This window comes from Notothenia coriiceps, unplaced genomic scaffold (assembly GCF_000735185.1).
Source record: "Notothenia coriiceps isolate Sejong01 unplaced genomic scaffold, NC01 NC01_scaffold00033417, whole genome shotgun sequence".
In the NCBI taxonomy this organism is placed as follows: Eukaryota; Metazoa; Chordata; class Actinopteri; order Perciformes; family Nototheniidae; genus Notothenia; species Notothenia coriiceps.
In genome coordinates, this window is record NW_011366118.1 from 192,822 (window position 1) to 217,562 (window position 24,741).

At 39.7% G+C, this 24,741-nt stretch overlaps 1 protein-coding gene across 3 annotated transcripts; it reads right to left on the minus strand.

Moving 5' to 3' along the window:
• Nucleotides 1-1,982: 1,982 nt before the first annotated feature.
• Nucleotides 1,983-23,807, minus strand: ulk1b (unc-51 like autophagy activating kinase 1). Of its 3 annotated transcripts, none has more exons than XM_010789827.1 (28): nucleotides 23,149-23,807; nucleotides 22,152-22,244; nucleotides 21,621-21,662; nucleotides 18,439-18,471; nucleotides 16,787-16,823; nucleotides 15,259-15,432; nucleotides 14,159-14,232; nucleotides 13,742-13,843; nucleotides 13,162-13,220; nucleotides 12,622-12,704; nucleotides 12,428-12,478; nucleotides 11,954-12,045; nucleotides 11,668-11,827; nucleotides 11,498-11,552; nucleotides 11,328-11,414; nucleotides 10,801-10,944; nucleotides 10,558-10,706; nucleotides 9,584-9,837; nucleotides 9,254-9,459; nucleotides 8,704-8,825; nucleotides 8,320-8,445; nucleotides 7,909-7,944; nucleotides 7,558-7,742; nucleotides 6,574-6,758; nucleotides 5,919-6,037; nucleotides 5,659-5,816; nucleotides 4,654-4,789; nucleotides 1,983-4,573 (listed from the first exon to the last, which is right to left on the minus strand). In XM_010789827.1, the coding sequence occupies exons 1-28, from the start codon at nucleotides 23,236-23,238 to the stop codon at nucleotides 4,518-4,520; spliced, it is 3,108 nt and encodes a 1,035-aa protein (XP_010788129.1). In that variant the 5' UTR covers nucleotides 23,239-23,807; the 3' UTR covers nucleotides 1,983-4,517. The 3 variants fall into 3 exon arrangements, with proteins under 3 accessions (XP_010788129.1, XP_010788128.1, XP_010788130.1); XM_010789826.1 differs by having other exon boundaries at nucleotides 11,668-11,830; XM_010789828.1 differs by lacking the exon at nucleotides 7,909-7,944 and having other exon boundaries at nucleotides 11,668-11,830.
• Between the last annotated feature and the right edge of the window lie 934 nt (nucleotides 23,808-24,741).

Below are 24,741 nucleotides of genomic sequence, written 5' to 3' on the forward strand. Positions count from 1 at the left end.
GGAAGTACGTCAGTGGCAGCCATGTTAAGTGCCGTTCCAATTCTCCAAATGAAAGGAAAGGAGGTTTCAAACTTCCTTTATAACCTCCTTTAGCTTAGGAAACACTGGACCTCCCTTACCGAAAGGAGAGGAGAAAATGCTGCCCCACAATGCCTTGCAGCCGCAGCATTTGCCGTCACACAACAGTCGGCCGTTCACGGAAACAAACGATTATGACGGAGAAGTTATATCATGAAAGTTACGGTGCTTATTAAGCATTTTAAAACGTATGTGGTAACTTGCCAAAGTGCTTTGTTTTGAACGTTCATCAGTATTATAATCAAAAAGAGAAATATGAACGTTAGTTTTTACTGAAATGATCAAATAAAGTCAACATTTCACTGAGCTGTGGAGTTTGTTCAACTTTTAAAAGATGTTTGAATGGTGATATACACAGTGATAGATGTTAAGGACTAACGTTTAAAATAAATACATTTGTATTTATTTTAAGATATTTTCATACAATCATACGTATTGGGATCATTTGTATTAATGTCGACCGGAGGGAGAGGGTGACGAGCATACATTTCACTTTCCTTTTTTATTTCAATTACAACTTTGGTCATGAATTTCTCTGTTGTCCACGTTCATAAACCATAAAACAACAGCATCAGAGCACGGTGCAGAGTCTCTAGATGAGTTTACAGTAGTCCCTCGTTCTATACATCCATGTTGTAGTCCGTTGTATAGAACACTGTAGTTTTCATAGTTTCACCACAGCAGCAGACGCACACAATGACGTCCGCCGGCACATCATAAACACGTCAGATAGTGAAAGTGCATTCGGATTCTCTAAAGTAGCGCAGTATCTTCTCCTAAATCCTTTTGAATTCTCCTATCAACTATCCCTTAACCCCGTGACGTTTCACTCAGAGTTCAAGGAATAGGAGATAGGGTTAGAATTTAGGAGCTGATTTTTGGATTATCGGAACGCAACCCGGGATTTCGTCACTGTGGTCCTGCCTGACTCTCATCATACTACTTCTCTGATGGCTCCCACAGGATTGTTGACATCCTCCTGGATTCATCTTCTTATTATAGGCACATGCATTTCCAAACATTTGGACTATGTTGTAAATGTATTATCTTTTCAATTTACACACGGCATCTGTCTGTCCGTGTGCTGTCCCATTTTCCCCTTTAAACTGTCGGGTTTCTTTGGAAGTTTTTCCTTGTACGATGTGAGGGTCCAAGGATAGAGTATTGTCGTACTGATATTCTGTACAAACTGTGAAGTCCATTGAGACAAATGTAACATTTGTGATATTGGGCTATATAAATAAACATTGATTGATTGATGGATAAACTATGGTATATACAGATGAGTTGGGGACACTAAGTATAAATGATCACTGTAGTTTCACATCCAAAAACCAGAAATGTTTTTCTACAATTCAGGCTTAGAGGGAATTGATAGTGTAGCAAGTAGATAGCAACAGATTTTAGAGGCTACATAAATTAATATATTACCTGTTGTAATTGCATTTTGTCACTGACAATCCAGGGAACAGAAGTTCATGTGGCTTCCTGGATGTGAGGATACAAACACATAAGACTATGCTTAAGTAAATGACTAGCTGAAGCCTAAAGCTGACTACATGAGATTCGTAATAGAGTGTCTAACCTTGCGGACAATAGTCCCATTATGCACTATCCAAGTTTAATTGGTTTGAGCGTTGGGATTACTAGTTCAGCAACAGGACTGTACCTGTTTTGCCAGCCTACGTAGAACATTATTTCATAGCTGTGAAGATTTATTTAAATACTTGTAATTGTAATCTAAATCGATGCATCTGAGATTTCAAAATTGGTAGGTTCAGGTTGAAGTGTACAAAATCTTACCATTTCCCCATAGGATTTCTGATGTATTCTTCTGTTAAAGTAAACTTAAATATCCATAACCGAGGTGACATGGCAGCAAAGAAAACTCACTTCATCCTAAATAATCTTTCCTTTTACTTTATTCATGTTGCAACTCAAACAGTAAAGGTTACACCACACACAGGGACACTGAAATTGTGTGTTTGTCATACATATGACAACAATAAAATGCTTTGAAACAGTCAGAGACAATATGGAGGATCAGCAGAAAGCCGATTCTTTGGAAATGTAATGATGGTAATGGTACTGTTCTCTCCATGCCTGCAGCGTCATATATACATTAACAATAACTTAATTTACATTATTTACAGGTAATACAGAAAGTGAAAACACAAAATTAAAACAGTTTTTTTACAAATAATACAAATCAATGACAAATGTATTCTACGAGTGCACATACACTTCATTTTATCTTTCTGTGGTACTTTAAACAGGAGCTGGTGGGGCGTAAGTATTTTGTAATCATTATTTCAATGTCAGCACAAATGATCTTTATGGTGCTTTTGACTCCTACCCAAGAGAATCCTTCGAAGGATGGCCAATAGTAATGATTGTAGGGAACATTACAAAGTGACACATGCATCAGTTTTATAAAGGTAAATTGTGATCACCATTACAAAGTGACTGAAGTGAACAGCGTGTGTAAGAGACAGAGAGGCTGTAGGAATGTAGACTCACACTAAAATAACACACAAAATGATCTCAGTAGACCTATAAAAATGTACCAAAAAGCTATCTGACAAAAGGCCGCAAAGCAAATACACGTTATGTATATTTCGATAAATCTTCACCAAGGAAAAAAACATTTCCTCCGTTCTGTTCTGCTGACAGTGCTACTATACTGGCTTCATAAATAAATATTTTAAGCCCCTTCCACAAATCAATATCATCTTCTCAAATGTTCTCTTAGTCACCATCTTGAATAACAACTCATTCACATCTTGTCACAGAGCAATTGGTTCTGTACAGAACAAATCCCACTGTCACTCAATACACCAAATATCATTTCAAACATGCATGCATGCACACAAGCTTATCTTTGACCATCGTTGACCCTTCCCATTTGCCCATGACTTAGGGGAGTACATGTATCCTCTTGAGATATAGCTCAAAGGTCAATGAAACAAATATTAAAACACTAGCACTCCAAATCAACAGGTCACTTTTTAAAAATAAAACACAATCGCCACACTCTGACTACTCCAAACACAACACAATGAATAGTAAAACCTTTTTCAGTGTAAAAGTATTTTTTCCCCCTCTTTCTTCTTAAAGCAATCTTTCAAAGGATTCATAGCTTATATCTCTCTGTCAGCATTCTCACATCTAACACACCTCTAAAACCTTTTGACAGCAACTAAAACACAACTGCAATAAAGTATGGAATAGAAATCTCTAAATAAGCAAATCTGTCTAAAGGTATCTATAAAAAGAAAACAGGACGCGTTTAGAATGTTCCACTCAAAATCGTCCCATACAGTACTTAAACAGTGCAAAAACATTCAGACGCTAAACGCGGGGTTTATAATTGACATAAATTAACGCAGTTTCTCTCCTTTCAGCACGACATTCAAATGTGATTATACTTGCTGAACTCCGACATGATTGATGAACCACACATAAGGAGACGGAAAACGAAGTTGTGTGAAGACATTACCAGCAACGGTAGCAAAAAAAAGCTTCTGTATACCTGACGAACACATCCCAGGTTATTGCAACATCTTTAGTAAGATTGTATTCAGAGATGCTTACACACCAGCTGGAATAAAAGCTATATTCTGCATGTAGCAGTGTGGTAGTGAGTGTTTTCTGGACCCATCTTCTGCTGTAATACCTGCCACCATTTAAGAAAACTCAATCCCGTTTATATCATTGTTTCAATGATTGATTATTGTCTGTTACATAAGGAAGTATAGAATTGGTAAAGTGTCAAACAGGGATCTTTTTTTTTTCCAAACCCAAGATACCTACAACAAGTTTAAAATAACACAAAAGCAAAACTACAAATATTTTGGCAACAGATTGGCGATTCCTGCCACCAACTGTATCATTGCTATTTTAAATGTCCTCCAGCAAAGCAAGTAATAATTAGATAAATAACAGTAAAATGAATTCAAGGAAAGCAAACAAGGGGTATAAGACAAATTATGTTTGTTGGCGTATTTTCCTCCAGCAACGGATACGGTAGAAGATACATTTGTCCATAAAGATTTTTGAATATTTTCCCATCTAAGAAAGCTTTCTGTATGTGGATATGCGACTACTTGGCGATAAATGCTCCGGCGGGTGTCATCCCTAGTCCCTTGGAAAAACGTTTTCAGTCCCAGGAGCAGAGTCCTCTACCCGTAGGCGACAGCGCAGACATTCTTTCTTCATGTCCAACTACGGTACAAGTTTAGTGCCGGTGTGAGTCACTGCCACTGTCCAAAGCTTGAGATGAATGGCAAGTCATTACAACTCGAGCCGTGAATGTTCAGCACAAGTGAAGCCTTGTGGTTTTCTTGTGAAATCTAAAGCATTTCTAAGGGAAAACCACAAGATGTGGGTTGAGATTTGATTTGTTGATAATATGCAGGGTGACATCACTCCAAGAAGTCTCAGACACAGAGTCCTGACTGCAAAGCTGTGAGGCGCCGCTCAATACACTCCTTACCTGTAGATACAAAGGAGAACAGTTAAAATGTCTCTTTTTTTCTGCAGGAACATTACAAATAGGCTGATAGACATACTCACATTTGCTAACTCTGAGGATGTCTTCCTGTTCAGTGAGCAGCTGAGACAGACCCTCCATCAGCAACAGAGCTTTATGGTAACGCAGCACCGACGCCTCCCCCTGGTGGAACATCTCGTCCAGTGCAGCCGTCTGAACCTGACGCCACACCAGGATGCTCAAGTTAATAACCTAAATCTTGACTTTTAACATCAACATGCCTGACAAAATATACAAAATGTAACCACAGAATGCAAAACCTGTTATGAAACACTAAGAAGCCATTCCTTTAGTGGCTTTTCAATATTCGTGTAGAGAAGCAAGTGTAAAGGGAGCACATCACTTTGGAAACAAAAGACTAAGACAAAGAGATATGATATAAGACAAAGAGATATGATATATTTTGACTTACTTAGATTTAAAAGGAATAATCTCAGATATTTAAATAGGCAAAATGACCATTGATTTAGCCTATTGCCCATTGATAAAAGCATTGCAATACTTATATTTTTGCAGTATTAAAACAAATCGGGGATCTGTGGGGACATGGCCGGAACAAAAGCTGCATTAATTTAATTCTTATGTAGAAAATAATAATTCCCACTGCTTTGGTTTTCTATTTAAAGAGGAACATGAGTTGATTTTTATAATGAGGTAGGTCAAAAAAAAATGTAATTTGTTTTTTTAAGACACTGAAAACTTTTACTCATCAAAAAGATGACAAAAAAAAACCCATGTTTGCCAATTCTTTGAGAGTGAATCAGTTTAAAATTAAAAATGGTTAGTTTGGCCTCCCCCCAGACCTGTAGTATTGAAAACATCGGCAGTAATCACCAGTATAGAGTATGGCTAAATCAACCAGGACTGAAATGTAACGATTACCACATTTAAGTTTGTAACACATGCTAGGACTTTTAATTAGCTGGATGTCCACAGATAGAGTATCTAAATAATTCCGCTGTGGCCTGCTGGTCAATAACCCCTTATCTCCTCGGGTTCCCTACTGTCTCATTTTCCGCCCGGCTTACCATCTGCACGGTGTGGCTGAACAGCAGCCGCTCAGCTGTGATGGAGCTGATTTGGTCCATTAGGCGGTGCTTCCTGGAGAAGAAGCGCTCCAGCCGGGTGCTGAGTGAGCGACAGGAAGCCACACTAGACTTGTAAAGTTCATTCAGCCTCTTTACAACTGTAGGCAGACAGAGATGTATTTTAATATGCTGTACTTTGAATTTTATGGTAGTACAAATATATATATATTAGAAGTGTTATAAAATGAAATGCCTCATACTTTGTTTGACAGTAGAGGATGGGTAGAGTGTGCCTTGTTTAACTCCCTCCATGGCTGTGTGTAAGGCATTGGACAAGAGCTCTGCAGTCTTAAGATAGAGAACCAGCTGTTCTGCATGACTGAGGAGAAACACACACACACACATTACTTAACATTCCATTATAAATTGAGAAATGAAATAGAAAAAATACAATGAAGTCATATATGTGATAGCAGATGTAGCCGCTATATTTAATCTAAACAACTGGCTAGGGGTGCATACAATATTTCGGACCTCATTTTCATTAGGTAACACACTGCCCATTTTAAAACCTGTTTAGAGTTTGTTTTTCCAAAAATATAAAAGTTCATCCTTTTCTTTCCCTGCATTCCAACTCTACAAGAAACCACTGCATGAGTTAGTTGTTTTTTACGTTTATGGCTTTGTTTGATCTGTTGGAAGAAATACATTCATGCTAACAAATCTTGAATCAGACCAAGCGTCAGATTTGTTTCGGTCAATACTCCAGAGTAGGTTCCATAAATATTGTACTTGACAGCCCTTTTCCCTAATTTCGAACATTAAAAAGACGGTTTTCTCCCAGGGTTGTCCACACTTTTAGACGGTATCACTGCCATCAACAAAGACTCACAGACGTAGCTGATTCGGCCTTACCTCCACTCTCTGCTCAGAGAGCTTATCTGATCTGCTACCAGGCTCTGGGGCTGATGGAGGGAGGGATGACAAATGTCCCCCTGCTCCTCAAACAACACCACCCCACGGGCTCCGGCCACCTCCATCAGACAGCGGGCGAAATCCAACGTGAAACGCAGGCTTTGCACAGTGTCTGTATGCTCCTGCTGCACTCCGACACACGCAGGGAGAAAAAGAGAGACAGCCACAGAGGGAAAAGAGGAAAAGTTTAGTAATTTTTAAACAGTGGACGTCAGACTGTTACTTTGACAGACGATGCATTCAGACTGCATTGGTTAAACAAACACAAGCATTAACACGAGACAGCTTGGCAACAGGTGAGGGATATATATTTACTATCTGCAAATGAACACAGATAACCGGCATTAACACACCATGACACTATGATAGAGCAAATAATAAGCATTAACTTCACATCATATATTTTCCATAACTATTTTAGTTTTGTGTGTAAAGGAAATAAAATCTTGGCTGAATGTTTGTGAAACGCCTATGGAGTTAGAGTTTAGCCAATAAAGGAATATTTATAAAAAATGACTTTTTTGATAACGGTCCCCCCTTAGTCACTGCTGCTTAAACACGTGACCCTATAAGACCACAAATGTGACAGTTAATAGAGTAAACTACATATCTAAATAAAAAAAGAACAGCTGAACAATGATATGCATTATTTTGTATGACAAAAGAAAAGCTAATGGTGCTATTTGGTTGCATTTCATTATTCCACTCTGATTCCACCTTAAGAACTGTTTCCATGATTACTTGAAGACCCTTCAACTTTACAACGCTCGTTTGAAATTTCTCTCAGAGTCCACGTTGTCAAGAGGGATTAAATCATTTTGGTTTTGTAAGTCATTGCTGTATAAATACATAGAAAACACAGGATCTAAAAGGTGACTGCCCTTGCTCTACTTTCCAGAGCTGTGTATAAAACATTGTTCTCACCTCCATCAGCGTCTCCTCAGGCAGCTCAGGAGCCTCAAAGGTTACATGAGCGCCCATGTTGGCAGAGATAGGATCAGTGAAACTGTAGCGAGGATTTGGAGGGGCCTCAAAGCCGTCCAGGTAGGTGCCCGTCTGGGGGTGGCGGCTAGTGAAGGAACCTGCAGGGCTGATTGAAGTGAACGAGCCTGTAGGGGTCGTAGAATTCGCTGTTTAAATATCAAATGTATTGGATATATCCATTGTTTTTCATCAAATTCCATGCATTTCGATCTCTATACAATAAAACATCAAATCTAAACAGACACCAATTGATAATACATTGAAAGAACCAGGTTTTGATTGCATTTCTACCTGGTATTCTTTGGCATTCAAACATGTTGCTGACCGCTGTAATGAGTGGAGATGAGTTTCTAGTTAATGATCAACATCTGTTTTTTTTCATAAATACTCTAATTACCAATTGGAAAATGTGGTATTTGCAAACAACACTTATTTGGGTTATTACTCCCTAAATGTTGGTACATATCTCCACAGTTGAGACTGATCGGAAAAGAAAATCAACCTTTTATGCTTGCCTGCATGGTACTAAATTATGTTTCCACATGATAGAAAATGAGAGTAATAGCTTTCACAGGACTCTGTTGTATGATGTGCAAAGCATAACACTGAAGCTGCTGAGTGGAATGTGATCCCTGCTGCTTGCAGAAATTATGCAGAAACATATTATTAGAATTGAGCAACGCTAGGATGCGCATGTGTTACCTGAGTATTTCCTTTGTCTGGAGGTATGAGGGGGGGTGCTGCCACTGGGGGGAGAGCCCACGGTGAAAACCACCTGTGCTGGGCTGATGGAGCCAGGTGCGAAGGATGCCCCACCACCGGGGGGCACTAGAGGGCAAAAAAGAGCAAAGATTAAAAATAGGAATAGGTATATCATATAGGGATGCTCCGATCGATCGGCCGCATCCCTACATATTATTAATACTTTTTCATAGTCCTGAAATTGGAAAAGTGCTAAATAATAGGCCACACTGTATTTCATAGAATCTTCTAGACTTCTAGACTAATGGAAGAAGCCACATAAATAAACAGTAATCCTAAATCACATATATATGTTGGTTTATGGTAATCGATAAGAGTTCCTACCAGTTATGTCTATGGCTTTTTCAGAGGACAGGTTCTCGGAGCTGCCTCTGTCCCCCAAGGGTCCACCTGGGCCGAAAGCAGCCATCAGCAGCATGTCAGACAGACGACCTGCACTCTGAGACCTGCACCGGAGAGACAGGAGACACATGGAAGGAAGTAAAACAATAAGAATAAGGCAAAACTCTCTTTAAATATATATATAATTTGTTTTAATAACTGCTTATTTTATTCGTTCCTTTAATTATGTACCTATTGCCTTGCTAGCTGTATTCAACATCCATTCTATCCACCCCATTAGGTTCAATCATAACCATGAGAAAAATGAATGAAATGTGCTACCAACATGCTCAATCCATTAGGAAAAAGCTTTGTGATAAGACATGCAAAGAATAAAAACTAAAATAAGCATGGTTTAAGAAAGAAAAAGATAGAAACATTTCAAACATTTTGCAGTCCTGTTCTGTCTTTCCTGTATATGTGGGTCATCATTTGTTTCTGGATACACAGCATCAGTATGTTAAACCTAACAAACAGAAGACAAATATCTAACCTTCCAAAGCCCTTGGCATCATCACTCAGTCTGTGGATGCAGTGGGCAGGCTGGTTGCCCTGTGTACGTGCTTGTTGTCCTGCGTCCCTGAGCTCTGAGGGGGCCGTCCTGCTGCAGGGCGGGCCAAGGACCAGACCTTGCTGTGTCAGGAAGGTCACGAGATTGGTGGAGCTAGGAGCCTTGGGGAATTCAAAAGGAGGGATGGTCTGAGGAGAGAGAAAAGGCAGACAGGGGAGAGTCGCCAGAGGTTTGTTTAAGCCGTGTTCCTTTTCTTGTTCAGTGCATCTCAAGAGATTTACGTTCTATTTCAGTAAAGAAGTGCTGACTCACCCTGGAAGGTGAGCCCAGGATAGTGGGGAGGGGGCTACGCTGCATCAACTCGCTGAGTCTGGGGGACGAGTGCAAAGGGCGGACAGTCATCAGAGCCGTAGAGGGGGCCACCACCGGGTCTGAGTGCTGCTTCCTGATCTTGTGTCTCACACCACCACTGGCGCCCTCCAACAAACAGGGGGCGCTGTGGAGCCGCGTGCCCAGGCCTGCCGACCGCGGCTGAGGAGTCTGCCGGGCTTCGATGAGCTTAGGAACTGTGGGACAGACCAGTGTTTTTTGTGTTAAGACAGCAGGTGGCATCGCAAAAATTGAATGTCAGACAGGACGACAAAACAAGAAATCCAACAAGAGACAGCGGAGAAAACGGCCACACTCCCCCCGCTACCCTTCTGCAAGTCCAGACAGCGATAGACTGTGACAGCATGAGGCACAAACGAGCTACTGCTGGTGACAAGGAGAGCGTTTGTGTAGGAAGTCTGTTCATTTTCTCCATCAATGGTAGACAGTAAATGAAGAAAGGAGGCTGGTTCTTTTATTCTCCCTCAATGGTACAGTTTATATAGCCTTTTCTAGTCTTTGCAACCACTCAGAGGGCTTTACAACAACACCACACGTCAAGTCAGCGAGGTACCATTCACACACACATTCATACAGAGGCATTTACCCACAGTTGGAGAAATGTGGGGTTTTTGCTCAATGACAATTGGATATGTTGACTGCAGGGGATGGGGTTTGAAACACTACTTGGTCTACCTCCTAAGCCACAGACACGCAACTTTAAAAACTACTGACCATGTTGAGTCAGAGAAGCCTTTGCAAAACCCTATTTCCCTCTTTCGTTGAAGACTACAAGAAGCCAAACTTGATTGGAATCCCTGATCGCTCTATTGGATTAGCTTTTAATAAATCAACTCAGTGAATTCTAAAAACTGTAGTATGGAGAAAGCTGTGATATGCATCTATTGATGTGCTACCTTGAGGAGAGAGCTGGAAAGGTCTGGCTCCTCCCAGGGAAAGTCTCCGATTGGTTGCAACTACTGCTTGTCCGTAAGGTGGTGACGGCCCGGGCCGGGCAAAACCCAAAGAGCTTCCGCTGCTGCAACGGCGCACTGGTGGCGACAGCCTGATAACAAAAGGACTATGAGTCACCCCAGCCAATTTAAGATATGGTAATACAGATATACATTTGGCAGTGGGACTTGTTTGGGGATACAGACCGTGGAGAGCTGTCCTGTTTCGGAGAGTTGAGGTTCTGCTCCATGCGTTGGTAGTTGTGGACCTGGGTGGGGACTGGGATAGGCAAGGACTGATCGTGGTTTCCATAGCTACCACTGTAGTTACTTCCCGAGAACTCACTGGGCCTGCCAACAACAGTGAGAAGAACAGAGAGTACAGAGGGAAACTGTTAGACAAGAGATGAGAGGATTTATGTGCTTAACACTTTTAATAACAGGAATGAGTACACCAAATATTTGGGAGAAGAGACATTCTGTTAATGACAAAACTCCCACACTCGTACAATAACTGTGTGTAAAACATTTCAAACACTGCAAGTGTGCGTGGTAGACATGACATTATTTGATTGTAAAGACAGACAGAATTTGATCTTCTTAGCTGTTTAAGAAGGTGTTGTTGCTTCTTCTTCTTCTTCTTCAACCGTTTCTTCTACTAACCATTTTCTTTAAATCTTACAGTGTCTACCACTTGTATCCCTACAGGAAAACATTGAGCTTTGTTCTGTTACCTGACAGGACTTGGAGATCTGTTGTAGGAAGGCGAGTGTGGTGGGGTTTTGACTTGGCTGCACAGACCAGCAGAAGCCAGAAGAGAGCTGATAAAAAGTCACACAGCTACAGTGAATAATTAAAAAAACAGATAATGACAGTCTTTAAATAAACAATGCTTGCTCCTTACCTGCTGTTCATCAAGCTGTCAGGCAAAGCTTTACTCTCACATGGTAACTCTACCGCTGAAAAACAGAAAAAAACATTTAGAAATTGACCAAAAAAGGTAATATAATAATAATATAGGACTATGCACAGCTTCATTTGATAGTTAAGGACAGTGAATACACGTGTTCTTACTTGTTAAGTTAGCAGGCACCATAACAAAGTCATCTGTGTCACAGGAGGAGTTCTTGCTGCTGCCGCCCCCTCCAGAGAACTCCTTGAGAAGAAAGCCAGCGGCATCCTGGGTAGGGGAGGTCAGAGCTTTGGCACGCACATGCTGAACCTCAGCAAGAGACTGCTGCAGAGAAATGACAGAGACACTTTTGAAGATAAACTCAGGAAAAGAGCAAATAGTCTGAGAAGAGCCTTTGTTCAGACAGACAAACAATGAGGAGATAATACAGATATAATAAACTCTAACCGGGGGTGAGGCGAGGTGCGAGGTGGAGGAGCTGCTACAGGAGCTGGCCGAGGCGGAGCTGGGGAAGCAGGTCATGGACACGGCAGGAGTTGCTGTAACAAAATGCAACCTCGTGAAACTCAAGGATATGCACAGAGCTGTGTGTGGGAAACATTCAATGTGAACAGAACTGTTGTTTGTTTACAAGAAAAGCCTACAGGGCAAATATGAAGCAATAAGTCCATGGTGTTTCATGTTAGACACACTATGTTGGATCTAGTCCTTTATCAGGATAACAGCATCACTTATATGGAAGTCACAGTCTGGGTATTATTTTGATCTTATTTCTAATTTTTTGAAAGAGATCTTTTTGCATGTTTTTATAGAATATAAATAATTTTTATGACTTTAGAAGTGCAAGACAATATAATCCTGTATTTCAGAGTATTTTCCAACAATTCTTTATTAACAAGTGCATTGTTTATTGTTACTTACTCTTTTTCATGGATAAGCTAGCCTCCAGGAAAGGATGAGAAAAGAACTCATCTACCAACAACACAAGAAGAACTTGAATTAGCAGGAGGAAGTCAAGCAGAGCAGTAATAGGTGCATAGATACAGTCGTACACAGGAACATTTATTACACTTTTTTCATTTAGTAAGCAGTGTAGGTATTTTTAATTGACCAACCAAAGTCCATGCGGTCCTTGTGGTTGCGCTGCAGCAGGCCCAGCAGCAGGTGCCTCAAATGGCTTGAAGTCTCTCTGGGAATGCTGCAAACAAATGAAAATCACAATCAGTGTGTTCTGCTGTGCATGAAAAGAACTCAAAAGGTTAAAAAATACAACAGGAAATTGTAATTGCACATACAGCAACAACTCTAGCTTCGGTTGGTTTACTATTCGTTTATACTAGATGTTTATATTCTGAAGAAAATGTAATTAATGATAACCTTTTCAGAACACATATGTCTGCAGGAGACACATTTATTTTGTTAATATCACTGTAGGAATGCAAACACTATTTCGAAAGCGTATGGGGTCTCTGAAATGTTTAGGTCAGGGTTTCACATTCCCCTGGTTCATTTCTTCTGAAGTTGTATCTCAACAAAGTTTCTAATTTCTTAAAAACAATGCAGGACAAAAAGATAAATGTCACTTTGTTTGATTTTTTTTACCATAACTTTTGTCATTAATAAACAACATTTTTCGTCTCACTGTTACTCCTTACTTGGGGCTGAGAGTCTTGTTTTTCTCATAGAACATCCGGAGGTCCTGTGGACTGCTAGCCTGAAAGAAGTCAGAGATTAAACAATAAATGTCTGGTCCAATCATTTGAGTAAATAGACGTTAGCTAAAGTTTTAAAATTCAGGTCAGTGAAACAAAAAGAGAAACTACTGGTAGTTTCAGAAATGCTGCCGGACCAGTTCAGACATTTTGTAAGGTAATATGTGTGTCATCTTTCTTAACGTCCTTAAAGTTAGCTGCAGGAAATTGCTTGTTTTTTGGAACCAATCACATGACCCAGAGAGAAAAGAGAGTCTGTTTGAGAAAATTAGATAAACTAAACTGTGACAAGATGGAAAACATGTTCGAGTATGATTCAGCATGGCTTTGTGCACTTAATTCTGCTACTATTTTTAACACGACTGCATCTGTTTTCCATCATTTCAATCTTGTTGTCCTCTTGGCAAAACAGACATACATAAATATAAAGCCTGTTAAAGAAATCCGGATTTTTGTCAATTTTTTCCCTTTCATCGTTTATGTACACAAATGTAAAAAAACATGATCGTTATTGTGTGTTTACCTGAAAAGGAGCCTTCCCAATCAGACACTGAAACACGATGGTTCCTATACTCCACAAATCAGCTTTGGCATCGTAGGTTTGGGACATGATCACCTCAGGAGCCTGGAGAAGAAAAAAAGGGATTGTGAGACTTTAGGAATGCTTTCATAAACAATTAAAGAGATACATACGTTTTAAGGACTGTCTTCGGCTAAGATATTCAAATGAAACCTTCTGCATTTTCACATGGAACATTCGAGCAATTATAAAGTTTGTATGGACGAATAACACCTTCAAAGTATCCTTTTTTTTGTTTGTAGCAGTTTTCTGAGTGAAAACATAGAAGTCAGTGAATCTGTATTTTCTCAAGCAAAACCGTTGCATATGCTGCCCTTTATATTCCATCCCATCTCTGCATAACCTGCAAAGAGTGCTTACCATGTACATCGGGGACCCGCAGAGCGTCGCCGCCATCATGTTGTTCTGGAGGTACCTGGCAAAGCCGAAGTCCGCTGCGGAGGGAAAATGTGCAGATGCTGAGACTCACAAACTGATAACAACAAAAGGGAACAGTTGCAGGAAATAAAAATCCCAAGTGCTTCAAAAAAAGATGTATTCATCGGCATGACAACGCAGCGCACTGGAGTTTATACCTCCAGGGAGTCACGGCTGAATAAAACACTTTTGGCTTTTCTCTACATACAGTAGATAACAATTTCTGTGTCGCTCATTATATTACATTTTGACACTCGACAAAAGGAAAGATCCTTGAGCATACAGTCTATTTGTTTAACAAACCAAAAGAATAATCTTGCAGTAATCCGCCTGCCACCGTGGATGTGCCTGTGTGCCAGTACCTGCTTCAATGTGGGCACAATGAGTATGAGTCGCTGTGCTTTGGTGTGAATGTGCAAGTTTTCCCAGAGTAGTGAGGATAATCACATTCTGCAGTGACTCCACTCCCAAAGGGCAATCGATACTCTCCGAAGGAACAAGCAGTAAACGGCTTAAGGATTAGCAGCAGGGTTTCCAAACCGCCGAACAACACACACTCGCTCTCTGCGCTCAGTTAATTTCACTTCTCATTACTTGTTTAGGGTCGAATCTCGCAACTGATGACACATGAATCATATCTGTTCATCTGTCTTGGTGTTTGTTCAATAGTGTTTAATCAGGGAGGGGAAATAACACTGCTAAGGGAAAATGTGCAATTATATATATATATATAATGCAATCAATTTTCTCTAACCAGTTTACTTTTATTATCTTGATGGAATCAATTACCTTGGGGAAATTATTATTAGGTCCTGTTGCAATAAAATACCCTGAAAAGAGCTTCACTTCAGCTGCATGAGATTCAATTAGGTTTTTTTTGCTCCTTTTTAATGCTTTTTCAATTGAATCCTAATGTAGAAACCACAAGTCTCATCTCTGAAATGTGAAAAATCTCAAGAAGTTGACAAATCAAACAACATTTGTGGCAAAATATTCACATGGCAGGATGGCCTGTTCTCACACTTTAACACCATGGAACATACCGATCTTGATGCAGGTGTTGTTGGAGTGCGACTTGCGTCCTGCTGGGTAGGAGAGCAGGATGTTCTGGGGCTTGAGGTCCCGGTGGATTATGCCTTTTCCGTGTAGGACCCTCATGGCCCCTGCAATCTGCTGCAGGAAAACCCGGATTGTGTCCTCACTCAGCGTGCCTTTGGCTGCAGGGAAACAAGGTGATGCAAGTGAACTTTTGTATGCTACAAGTGAACAGCATGATTTATTGATGAAGCACTTTTGCAGGTGGGGTTATAGTAGACACATGGGGACTTTTACATAGATTATATTAATTTTTCTAACAAATCTTAAAGTCAAATCATGTTATTTGAAAAGAAAACATCTCATTTTAACATTTTTTAAATATCTCTCATGTGCATTTCTCGTTCCCAACATGACCCCACTGCCACCTATAGCTCCCCATCTCTTCCTTCCCTCTAGTCATCTCACTATGGTACAGTATGTTTCTATATGATAGTCCCTCCCTTTTCTTAAATGTCTCGGTGGCTCCACCTCACTTCCAGGCAACTTTTTTAAGCCAGACTCAGGCTTGACTGGGGCCAGGAATTATACTTTTTGACCACAGTGGGAAGTGTATACAAAAACAGGCAAGCAGAGGCTATAACTAGAATGTGTTCCCTATTTAATCTCTGTGTACCTGGCAGACAAAGTTATCAGCTGGAGCTACAATTATTCAGCTACACTGAGAGGTTGATGTCTTATACCACTCTACCTACACAGACAGATAAGTCGAGTGCCCTAGCTAAACAGAGCTTTGGAAATTGTGATAAGTGACAAACCAAGGCAGAATTGTAGACAAGAATTCTCCCATTGGGTTAACATGGTGTTGAATATTTGCAAGAGGTGTTGTACTGTGTGTATGTGAAGTATGTCTCATGTATATGTATATATGCCCAGACATAGGAATGCAGCAGGGCAGTTTTAAGATGTGTTCTGATAACACAGCATGTCAAAGACTATTTTAAGCCTGAGGTCGTCCGAAGCTCCTCCAGCACCAAATCTGTCTCTGTATTTAAGGCCTTAGATAAAGAAAGGCAGGTCTCTGCGGTCATACAGGAAGGAATTATGGGCTGAATGGCAGACTTTATTATTATTATTATTTATTATTTATTAAAGTAAAGTGGGTCCTTTTTATATGCACTTCTTGGCAGATATAACAAAGCTGAAAAAAAGTCTTCCTCTTTTTCTACTTGATGTCTTGACCGGCAGCTCCCGTCTAAAGATAATACTTTTAGTACTAAGCTTTGATTGGTCGCTTGTAGCGTTTTTCATTATAGGAATGTAATATGTTTCTCCTGTTGGGCATTTTGAGTGTTATGATTTATGATCTTGGCTTTGAGACAATAAAAAGAGGCATTTAAAAACTGTTTTTCATACAGAACGAAACCACTTTGTTGTCCACGAGCAACAAAGACGACACTTTCACCATCCGTTCAATTGATTTTTCTACTGAGAAGCACCTGAAGCTTTTAGTAGATTAATAGATGTACTACTTACAGTGTAAATAGTCAGCAAGGTCGCCACCATTGCAGTACTAGGAGATAAAGAGGAAATGAAGGAGAGGGAGAAGAAAAGGAACAACATTAGTAAACACAGGTAACACTGAGGGCTGAGAGGGAAACTATAAAGCAAAAGAGATCCGAGCAGTGATTTGCTGAAGAGTGATGTGTTTACAGATGTGTACCCTCGCTCTCTTTCATAGCATCGATAGGACTGAGGCTAGGAGAGGGTGTTATGAAAGGTGGGGCTCTGAAAGGCTGCCTCACAAGTCATTTCCTTTTCTAAGAAGCAGAGATAAGCATGAAACAATGGAGATAATAATGAATAGGAGTATGAGAAATGTCATTGCTGTTCATTTCAAGCTATTCTACCTCTGTGATCTGTTTCTTTGATACTGTTGTTTACCACCACGTTTATAGCTTTATGTTTATCTGAAATTGCATATACATTTGACCTGAAGAGCATTTTGAAACTCTCTTTAAAAATACTAAACAACTTGAACATTGTGTCGTTATTACTGTGGAAATGACCTAAACTGTTCTTGAATTGAGGAGAAGGAAATTGAGGATGCTGAGTCCATTTCTGACATTTTCAAGAAAATGCCAATATGTGTACTCTCGATTTGGAAGATTTAGGGGACTCTGGATCATTTGGATTGGACAGATTGTGTTTTGTTTTTTTATTGTCCACGGTGGAGATAATAATGTTGATTTTGTGCTCTATATCAAATAGTCACAACACTATTCATGCTGTTCAAAATCAGCCCACATAGAGAACAATTATGGCCACTTTCTGGTTAAAACTGCCATTACTGATCCTGAAAATGTCAGAAATGGACTCCTCAATAACCCCCAAAACCACTGCAAAATTGTCCAAAATCTTTTTTTTTATATTTGTTTACATGCCATTCATTTCAATGAACACAGCTTATGCTAATTGTGCAAGTTGCCCAACATATGCAAGTTAGCATTCGGCAGTTTCTGTATCCTGGGGACCCTTACTATATATTTATATCATAAAATGTTGGTGTACTCAACACTTCCGGGTTCGCTGTGCTGGCAACTAGACTATAATGTGGACTCTAAATTTTTTTATCTTATGCATCTGGCATGCAGTGTGAGCCATTTCAGCATGCCAGGGGTTTTATTGTTGTTCTGTCTGAGCAAGTTTTTCTTCTTAGGTGACAAACATTACATGGATCTTGACAACATACATTTACAGAAAACCCAAGCTGGGTTAAAAAAAAAGATATCAATACTAATAGAATGATCGGTGTAGTTTAAAATACTTAAATGTCAGAACAATAAGATCTAGCATGACAGAAAGTTCTTCTCGCCATGCTTTGTGGGAATGATCAGTATGTATAAAGCAAAATAAATGTCATGTTGACAGTTATGTGTTGTTTCCTGGTATTCAAATGGCAACCAGGAAGCTCAAACATTCATAATGCAGTAGTTACAAGATTCACAAAACAGTATATTACTTGTAACACCTATGCAGTGAAAAACCGAGCCGCATTGGGCTGTTTGACCTAACAGGCGTTTACCCCCCCTTAATGCCCGAGGACTCGGCTAATTATAGCCCGGGGCCTGTCAGAGCTGAAACAGTACAGCGCCGAGCAAACAAAGCCAAACAGCACAGCAGCTTACCTCCATTACCAGGTACACTGAGCTGGCAGTTTCCTAAAGACAGGAGAGATAAGAGAGCAGGGTAAACAAACATGTCAGGGACAGACAAAGGAGGGGACAGAGGCTACTTGTGCTCAGCCAGGGTTGCAAAAAAAAAATGCTAAGAGAAAAACTGATATTGAAAAAGAAAGACAGTCTATAATAAAAAGAGCTACGTTTGTTAAAAGTAGATCTATCTGGCACTTGGAAAAAATACATTTTCTGTGGTTATGGCATACGTTTGGAGTAAATTCAAAAGAAAGCATGCCTGAAGAAATATGAAAACAATCTACTCTGCTACGATCATACTGAGCCAAAAGGTGAATCAGATGTTGGCTCGGCTGTTGACAGCAATATCAAACAATCATGAGCGAGTGAGAGACAGTGAGAAGCAGTGACGGAAGAAAAATTAACTCATAAGCTCCCACAGCAATAATGAGCTACCTACTAACAACTTGGATGTTTTTTTAATATTGCACATTTGTGTGGTTGAGAGTTTCCAGCAACTATTTGAACATCTGTTATCAATTCCCCTCTATCCTCAGACAACCGGGTAGAAGTTGTGTCAAATAAAAACACGGTGCTGCCTGAGTGGCTGCTTGAAAAGTGCTCTTATCACATGGCAACAGATGACTGCGGATCCTCGCTCTGACCTCATCTCAGTATCATGTCGAGTCAACCAGTCAGAGGCCAGCGTGTTTTCTATAGTTCTGCTGAGTCAGGCGTTTTGAAATTGGTTGTCTTTGGCCTTACTGAAGCTGGACGGCGACCAAACACCCGTTTTCAGTCAAAGAAACAACCGTCTGTTTTTCTACTGGCTGTCACTCTAACAGGGTTGCAACCCAGCAGCACACTTCTGTTGTGATTCAAAGTTTGGCATTTCGTTTGAAATGTATCTTCATCTTATTCTTTACAATACTGAGAAAGCCAGGTCCCGTTTCACAAGGTGGAGTTTCCTCAGATAGACAGCAAAGTCTTAGTCTGTTCCCCTAAGTGTGAAATTGTTCATCTAAATAAAACATTACTAGGTAACATAACGACTACCTGAATTATTGTTAAATTATAATAATAACAAATGTTTTTCCCTAACCCTTTGCCTATGAAAATGTCAAACGTTTTTTTAACTTATGATAAGAAAAAAGCAGAACATCTTTATAATTATTATTATTTATATAGTCAAAAAAGGATAATTTGGGGGATTTTTTGCTCTTGCACAAAACCTACAAAATAGGAAGTAAAATATGTTGGGTTCTATAATGTTCAACAAAACCATTATTTGACTCCAAAAACACATTTTAAGTCGTTTTAGATAAAGACAATTAGATATAGAGCAAAGTACAAAGTAAAATACATGTCTCTGGCATCCAGTGTTTTCAGTTTCCTCCTGACCTAATTAGCTAACACGATCCCCTGATCCGAACATCCACTCTGTCTGCGGTGCAACAACAAACTGTTGTGTCAGCTCAGAAAATTCCCATCAACAGAGAGGTGCCACTGTGAGTCAGTGTAGAGATAAGAGAGGGACATACTTTGGCCATTAAAACCACTTGCTACGTTTTTCTTAGAGCTACTAATAAAAGGCCCTTGGGAGATGCTACAAAGTGACTGGAGCTAGGATTGATGTGCTCAGCATATCGATCCATGCGTCATCAGTCTTAACTTTTTTATAACCTATTTTGCATGATGACTAAGGCCTCTGAATAAAGGAAATAAGGATGAAAGTTCAATGAAAAGCAGGGAAACCAATCACATAATGAAGCTAACAATATCTGCTCTCATCCTTGACTTAATGTAGGGTTTTAAATATAAGATTTCATGAGATAAAAATACATCAATAAAGCCCATTTGGATCTGGGTTCACATCCGACCCATGACTCTTTGCTGCATGTAATCCCCCACCTCTCTCGTCCTTTCTAAAAAGCCGCCCAAAAACATATTTTCCAAAGAAAAACAGAAGTAAATATAACTGCAATAAATCAAAACTTGTGGCACACAGTGACAGCAGCAACTACCGGTATGTCAAATGTATCAAAAGTGACAGTAATGCAACAGGAGGTATGTTGCTGCAACACATCTCATTGTATAATGTAGTCTTGTCAGATGTTACAATAAGAATAATCAGCAGATTTTTTTAAAGCAGATGGCAGCGTATCAGCCTCAGTCAGAGCTGGGTTGCGATGTCAAAACGATCTGACAGGTGTTGTCACTGTGAGCTTCACACTGATTTCTACGCTGCAGGCGAGAACATGGCTGAGACTGTGAATTCTTATTCATCACCTTACGATGCAACACCTGCCTAGTCTGGCGCTGAGCTGAGAGGAGTGTTAATATCTGCACATGTACACATGCATAGGTTTTATTGGAGCTTAACACCTCCTCCAGGCATCTGGCTCGTGTCTGGGAAATGAGGCTACATGTCTGTTTCAATAAGTAGGCAAGTAAAATGTTAAGAGCCCATTTGACTGTAGACAGAAGGTCCACTAAGATCTATACAAAACAACTAACTGTGATGAATCACTATGGAAATTAAGGTATGATTTGCAAATATTGGGGGTATTGATCGTTTTTGCATCATTATTCTCATTATCAATGAAGGATTTTTGGAAAAAGATCATGGTGTGATTTAAGAGGTTCTGTACCAAACATAGATATTTTTGTAAGTCGTAGGAGTATGAATTTCGTTTTTTAAGCCACGACTTTTATTTCAATCTTAATATTTGTACACATATTTTGCCTGTATGAATATTGCACTTTGTGTGATTTGGTGATTGCATAAGTCCATATTGCGATGTTGGTTACTGTGCAACCCAAATGTCAACACGCAAGATGCTCAACAGACCACAAAGTCAGAAATATTAACTCAACCTTTACAAAGATATTCATTACACGAAAGAGTCAACTGAAACATGCCTGAGCGTTGTTTTTTTTTAGAACAAACAAATGTTGCAAAGCTTCATTTAACAAGAAGGGAAAACAAAACTGTACAAGCTGCATGAGACAGAAGTGGGTCATGTGGAACATCCAACAGCCCATCTGCTCTGTTTCGTGAGCACACACTGGAGGGGAAAGTGGGACAATAAGAGGTGTGATAATCATGTAGTCAAACACAGGCCTAAACGCTGTGCAATCAGCCTGATACCATCTGTAAATGTAGTCAAACATACCTGAAAGTCCAGTAAAGCAACAATGTTCTCATGTTTCAGCTCCTGCAGAAAAAGACACACTGAAAATCAATATTTGGACGGCGTTTGTTTATTTTGTTTACATATTTTAAACTGAAAGAGATTTACTTTGACTTGTACAGTCACTGTGAGATCTCCATATAGTGAGATGGTCATGATAAGGCATCTTTCCAGCTCTACTAAAATGTTGTATTATCAAATACTTTATAGAACCATGAAATAACATGGTTACACATTTATTTTTGAGAAATGGCAGAGTACTTGAGAAATAAACCCCTGCTGGTGAGGACAAAAATATTATTTCCTAGATTAATCACTCACACTGTTTTAAATGTTGGCAAATTGTAAAATATGCCCATTAAAGATGATCCCAAAGTCCAAAGTGGAATCCTGTTTTGTATGACTATCAGTCCATGATGAAGAAAACAATTAAATCTAGATATTTGAGGAGCTGCACGTTTAGATTAAGATTTTATCAAACGATAACTAATTTCAGCTTTACTTCTGACTTACCTTCAGTATTTTGATCTCTTTCCCCAGCAGTGTCTGGGATTTGGCCAAGTTCTTCTTGTTTATGCACTTCACTGCCACCTCCCAGTCATGTTTCTAGAAGGAAACACACAAAACAACATTTTTGGTAAAATAAATGCAGCGCATAATGGGTGGTATGTGTTACACTGCACCTTTGTTTGGTATCTAAAGAGCTACTGATCTGCACTATAGTACAACTGTCAGCTTCTGTCAGTTCATACAGTAAATTAGTTCAATGTTGCTGATAGATTGGGTCATTTTTAAAAGAAAGGTAATTTCCTACAACCAAATGCAACTTCCCTGCCGGTGTTTTTCCTCAACTGACAGCATGTTCTAATGTTTTGCATTATGTATGCCTTGCAATCTGGGTTATTAGATGCCATAGTCATCTGTTATTATGGATGAAATATTGATCTGTGAGCAAATGAACTAATGAAGACAGGCCTATATTTGCCCGTGGGTGTATTATATGACTTAGCAGATGTGAAATATTGCATTAGCACTGTGTAATGAAATTAATGCAAAGCTATTATAATGTTTTCCTTCCAGGTTTAGGACATGTCTCATCATATTCTTTACTGGTCTCAGTGTGGAGCTTTCTAATGGAAACAATGAGTGCCTGCTGCTCTATATTTAGCGAGGATTAAGGACGTGCATCATCTGCCAAACCAAACAAAAAATAAAGAGTATTACAAAGGAAATGTCCATACATTAAGAGACGGTGTTTGTATTCATATAAAAAGTATTTTATTTGTTTCTTCATTAACTGCCTGTTATTTTATGGAACATCCTGTCCGTGCTCCCAGGCCTCTTAAGGCCGTACAATGAAAACAAATACAACAGATGGCCAATTAAACGAGATTCATGGCTAACAATAGAACCAAACCATCCAAGCTAACTTTTATTTCGTTATGTTTGCAATGGACGGGTAAGTATGTATTTGTATGCAATACCAATAAAAGTCAAGGAAAATACTCACTTCTCGGTGTCTGCCTTTGAAGACGACAGCAAATGCGCCATGTCCTATTAGGTCCTTCCGACTGAACTCAAATTTCCCCACCGTCTCCATATTGTGCCAAATTGTGTTTTTTCTACTGATTACAGGAGGATAGAATGATCATGAGGCCTCAGGTCAGCCTTCTGGATATCAAGTGCTCCTTTCTCCTCTGTCAAGTAGGGGCAGCAGCAGGGATATTCACCCCCTCTCAGACTCGCCAGGCGCTGCCTTCCTGACAACAAACTGTCCTCTTCTCTCATGTTAGCACGCACACGTAATGGAGTTTAACTCCTAACAAAGCTGTATAGTGTTTCCCATCGCTGTCGACCCGACCAACACGAAGTGAGCGAACTTAAAGATAATCGGAGTCCTTGTTGTTGCAGCTGTCTCTGACGTGCCACCTTAAAAAAGGCAGCTCGTTTTGTTTATATACAGGGGTTCCTGTCTTCTGTCGTCTGAGGCGGTTTGAAGCGTAAATACGGCAAAGCAAACGCTGGCTGTGCACTCAAAACAAGCGTACAATGTCCAATAGTCAGAACATATTGTGCATATTCCCGTTATGTACGTGCAATTCACAGCTGACTCGGCAAAAGTCGTAGCATCGATGGTCCCAACAAAGCAGACGGCGACGAGCCTCTGCAACAGTGCGCATGCGCGGAGCCACTACAGCTGTAGGTGTGACGTCAGACGGCAGGCTCCATGGCTTTATTTACACAGTCTATGGTCCACAGTCATGAACGTATTAAGAAGCGTTTTTAAAGTGTTTTGCTGGGTTAAATTATTTTATGATACAGTAAACGTGCATGTGTGCTTGGACGCTAGGACGCTATGTGTGCCTTAGGCTTACGTAAGAAAGAAAACATATATATTGCTGAATAGTCTTGGATGTTGAGATAACAAAAACCATTAGAATTATATGATATATTTGTATGTTATAACAAATAAATGGGGTAAACCTTGATAAAGTAATACAAATGGCAATTTTTGGCAGTTCAGTTTTAGTGTGTTTCAGACAGCCTTGACCTGAATTCACTATACTGCTCACTAGGAATACCCAATGAGCCAATACAAAGTAAAAAATACAAGCGTTATTGCGTTTCTAGTAGGCCTATGTAAAATGTGTCCCACAATATTAAGAAAACCAATCCTCCTTTTATAATATTAGGGGAAATCTTCATAGTCCCTTAATGTACCTTTTTTATGGTGCTCTCACAACTAATTTAGTATTTAACTCACCACTAGTTGGAGAAAAGGACTATTATAATCACCATCATAGGCTGTGGAGCAGCACCAGACCAGTGTTCAACACCAGACCTTCAGTCCCATTATTTGTATATTTCCCTTAGAATTTTTAATTTGTATGAGATTGAATGGGTTCATGCATTTCTGAAAAAACGTATTTAGCATCCTTAGAAGTAAGTCATTTCACAGTTCAGTGCATATGACAAATTTGCTCACAATTCCAACAAAAAAGGAATGAATTTAAATCACATGATTCCAGCGTACATTTCATAGCCTTGTGCAGTTGATTATATCAATCAATCAATGTTTATTTATATAGCCCAATATCACAAA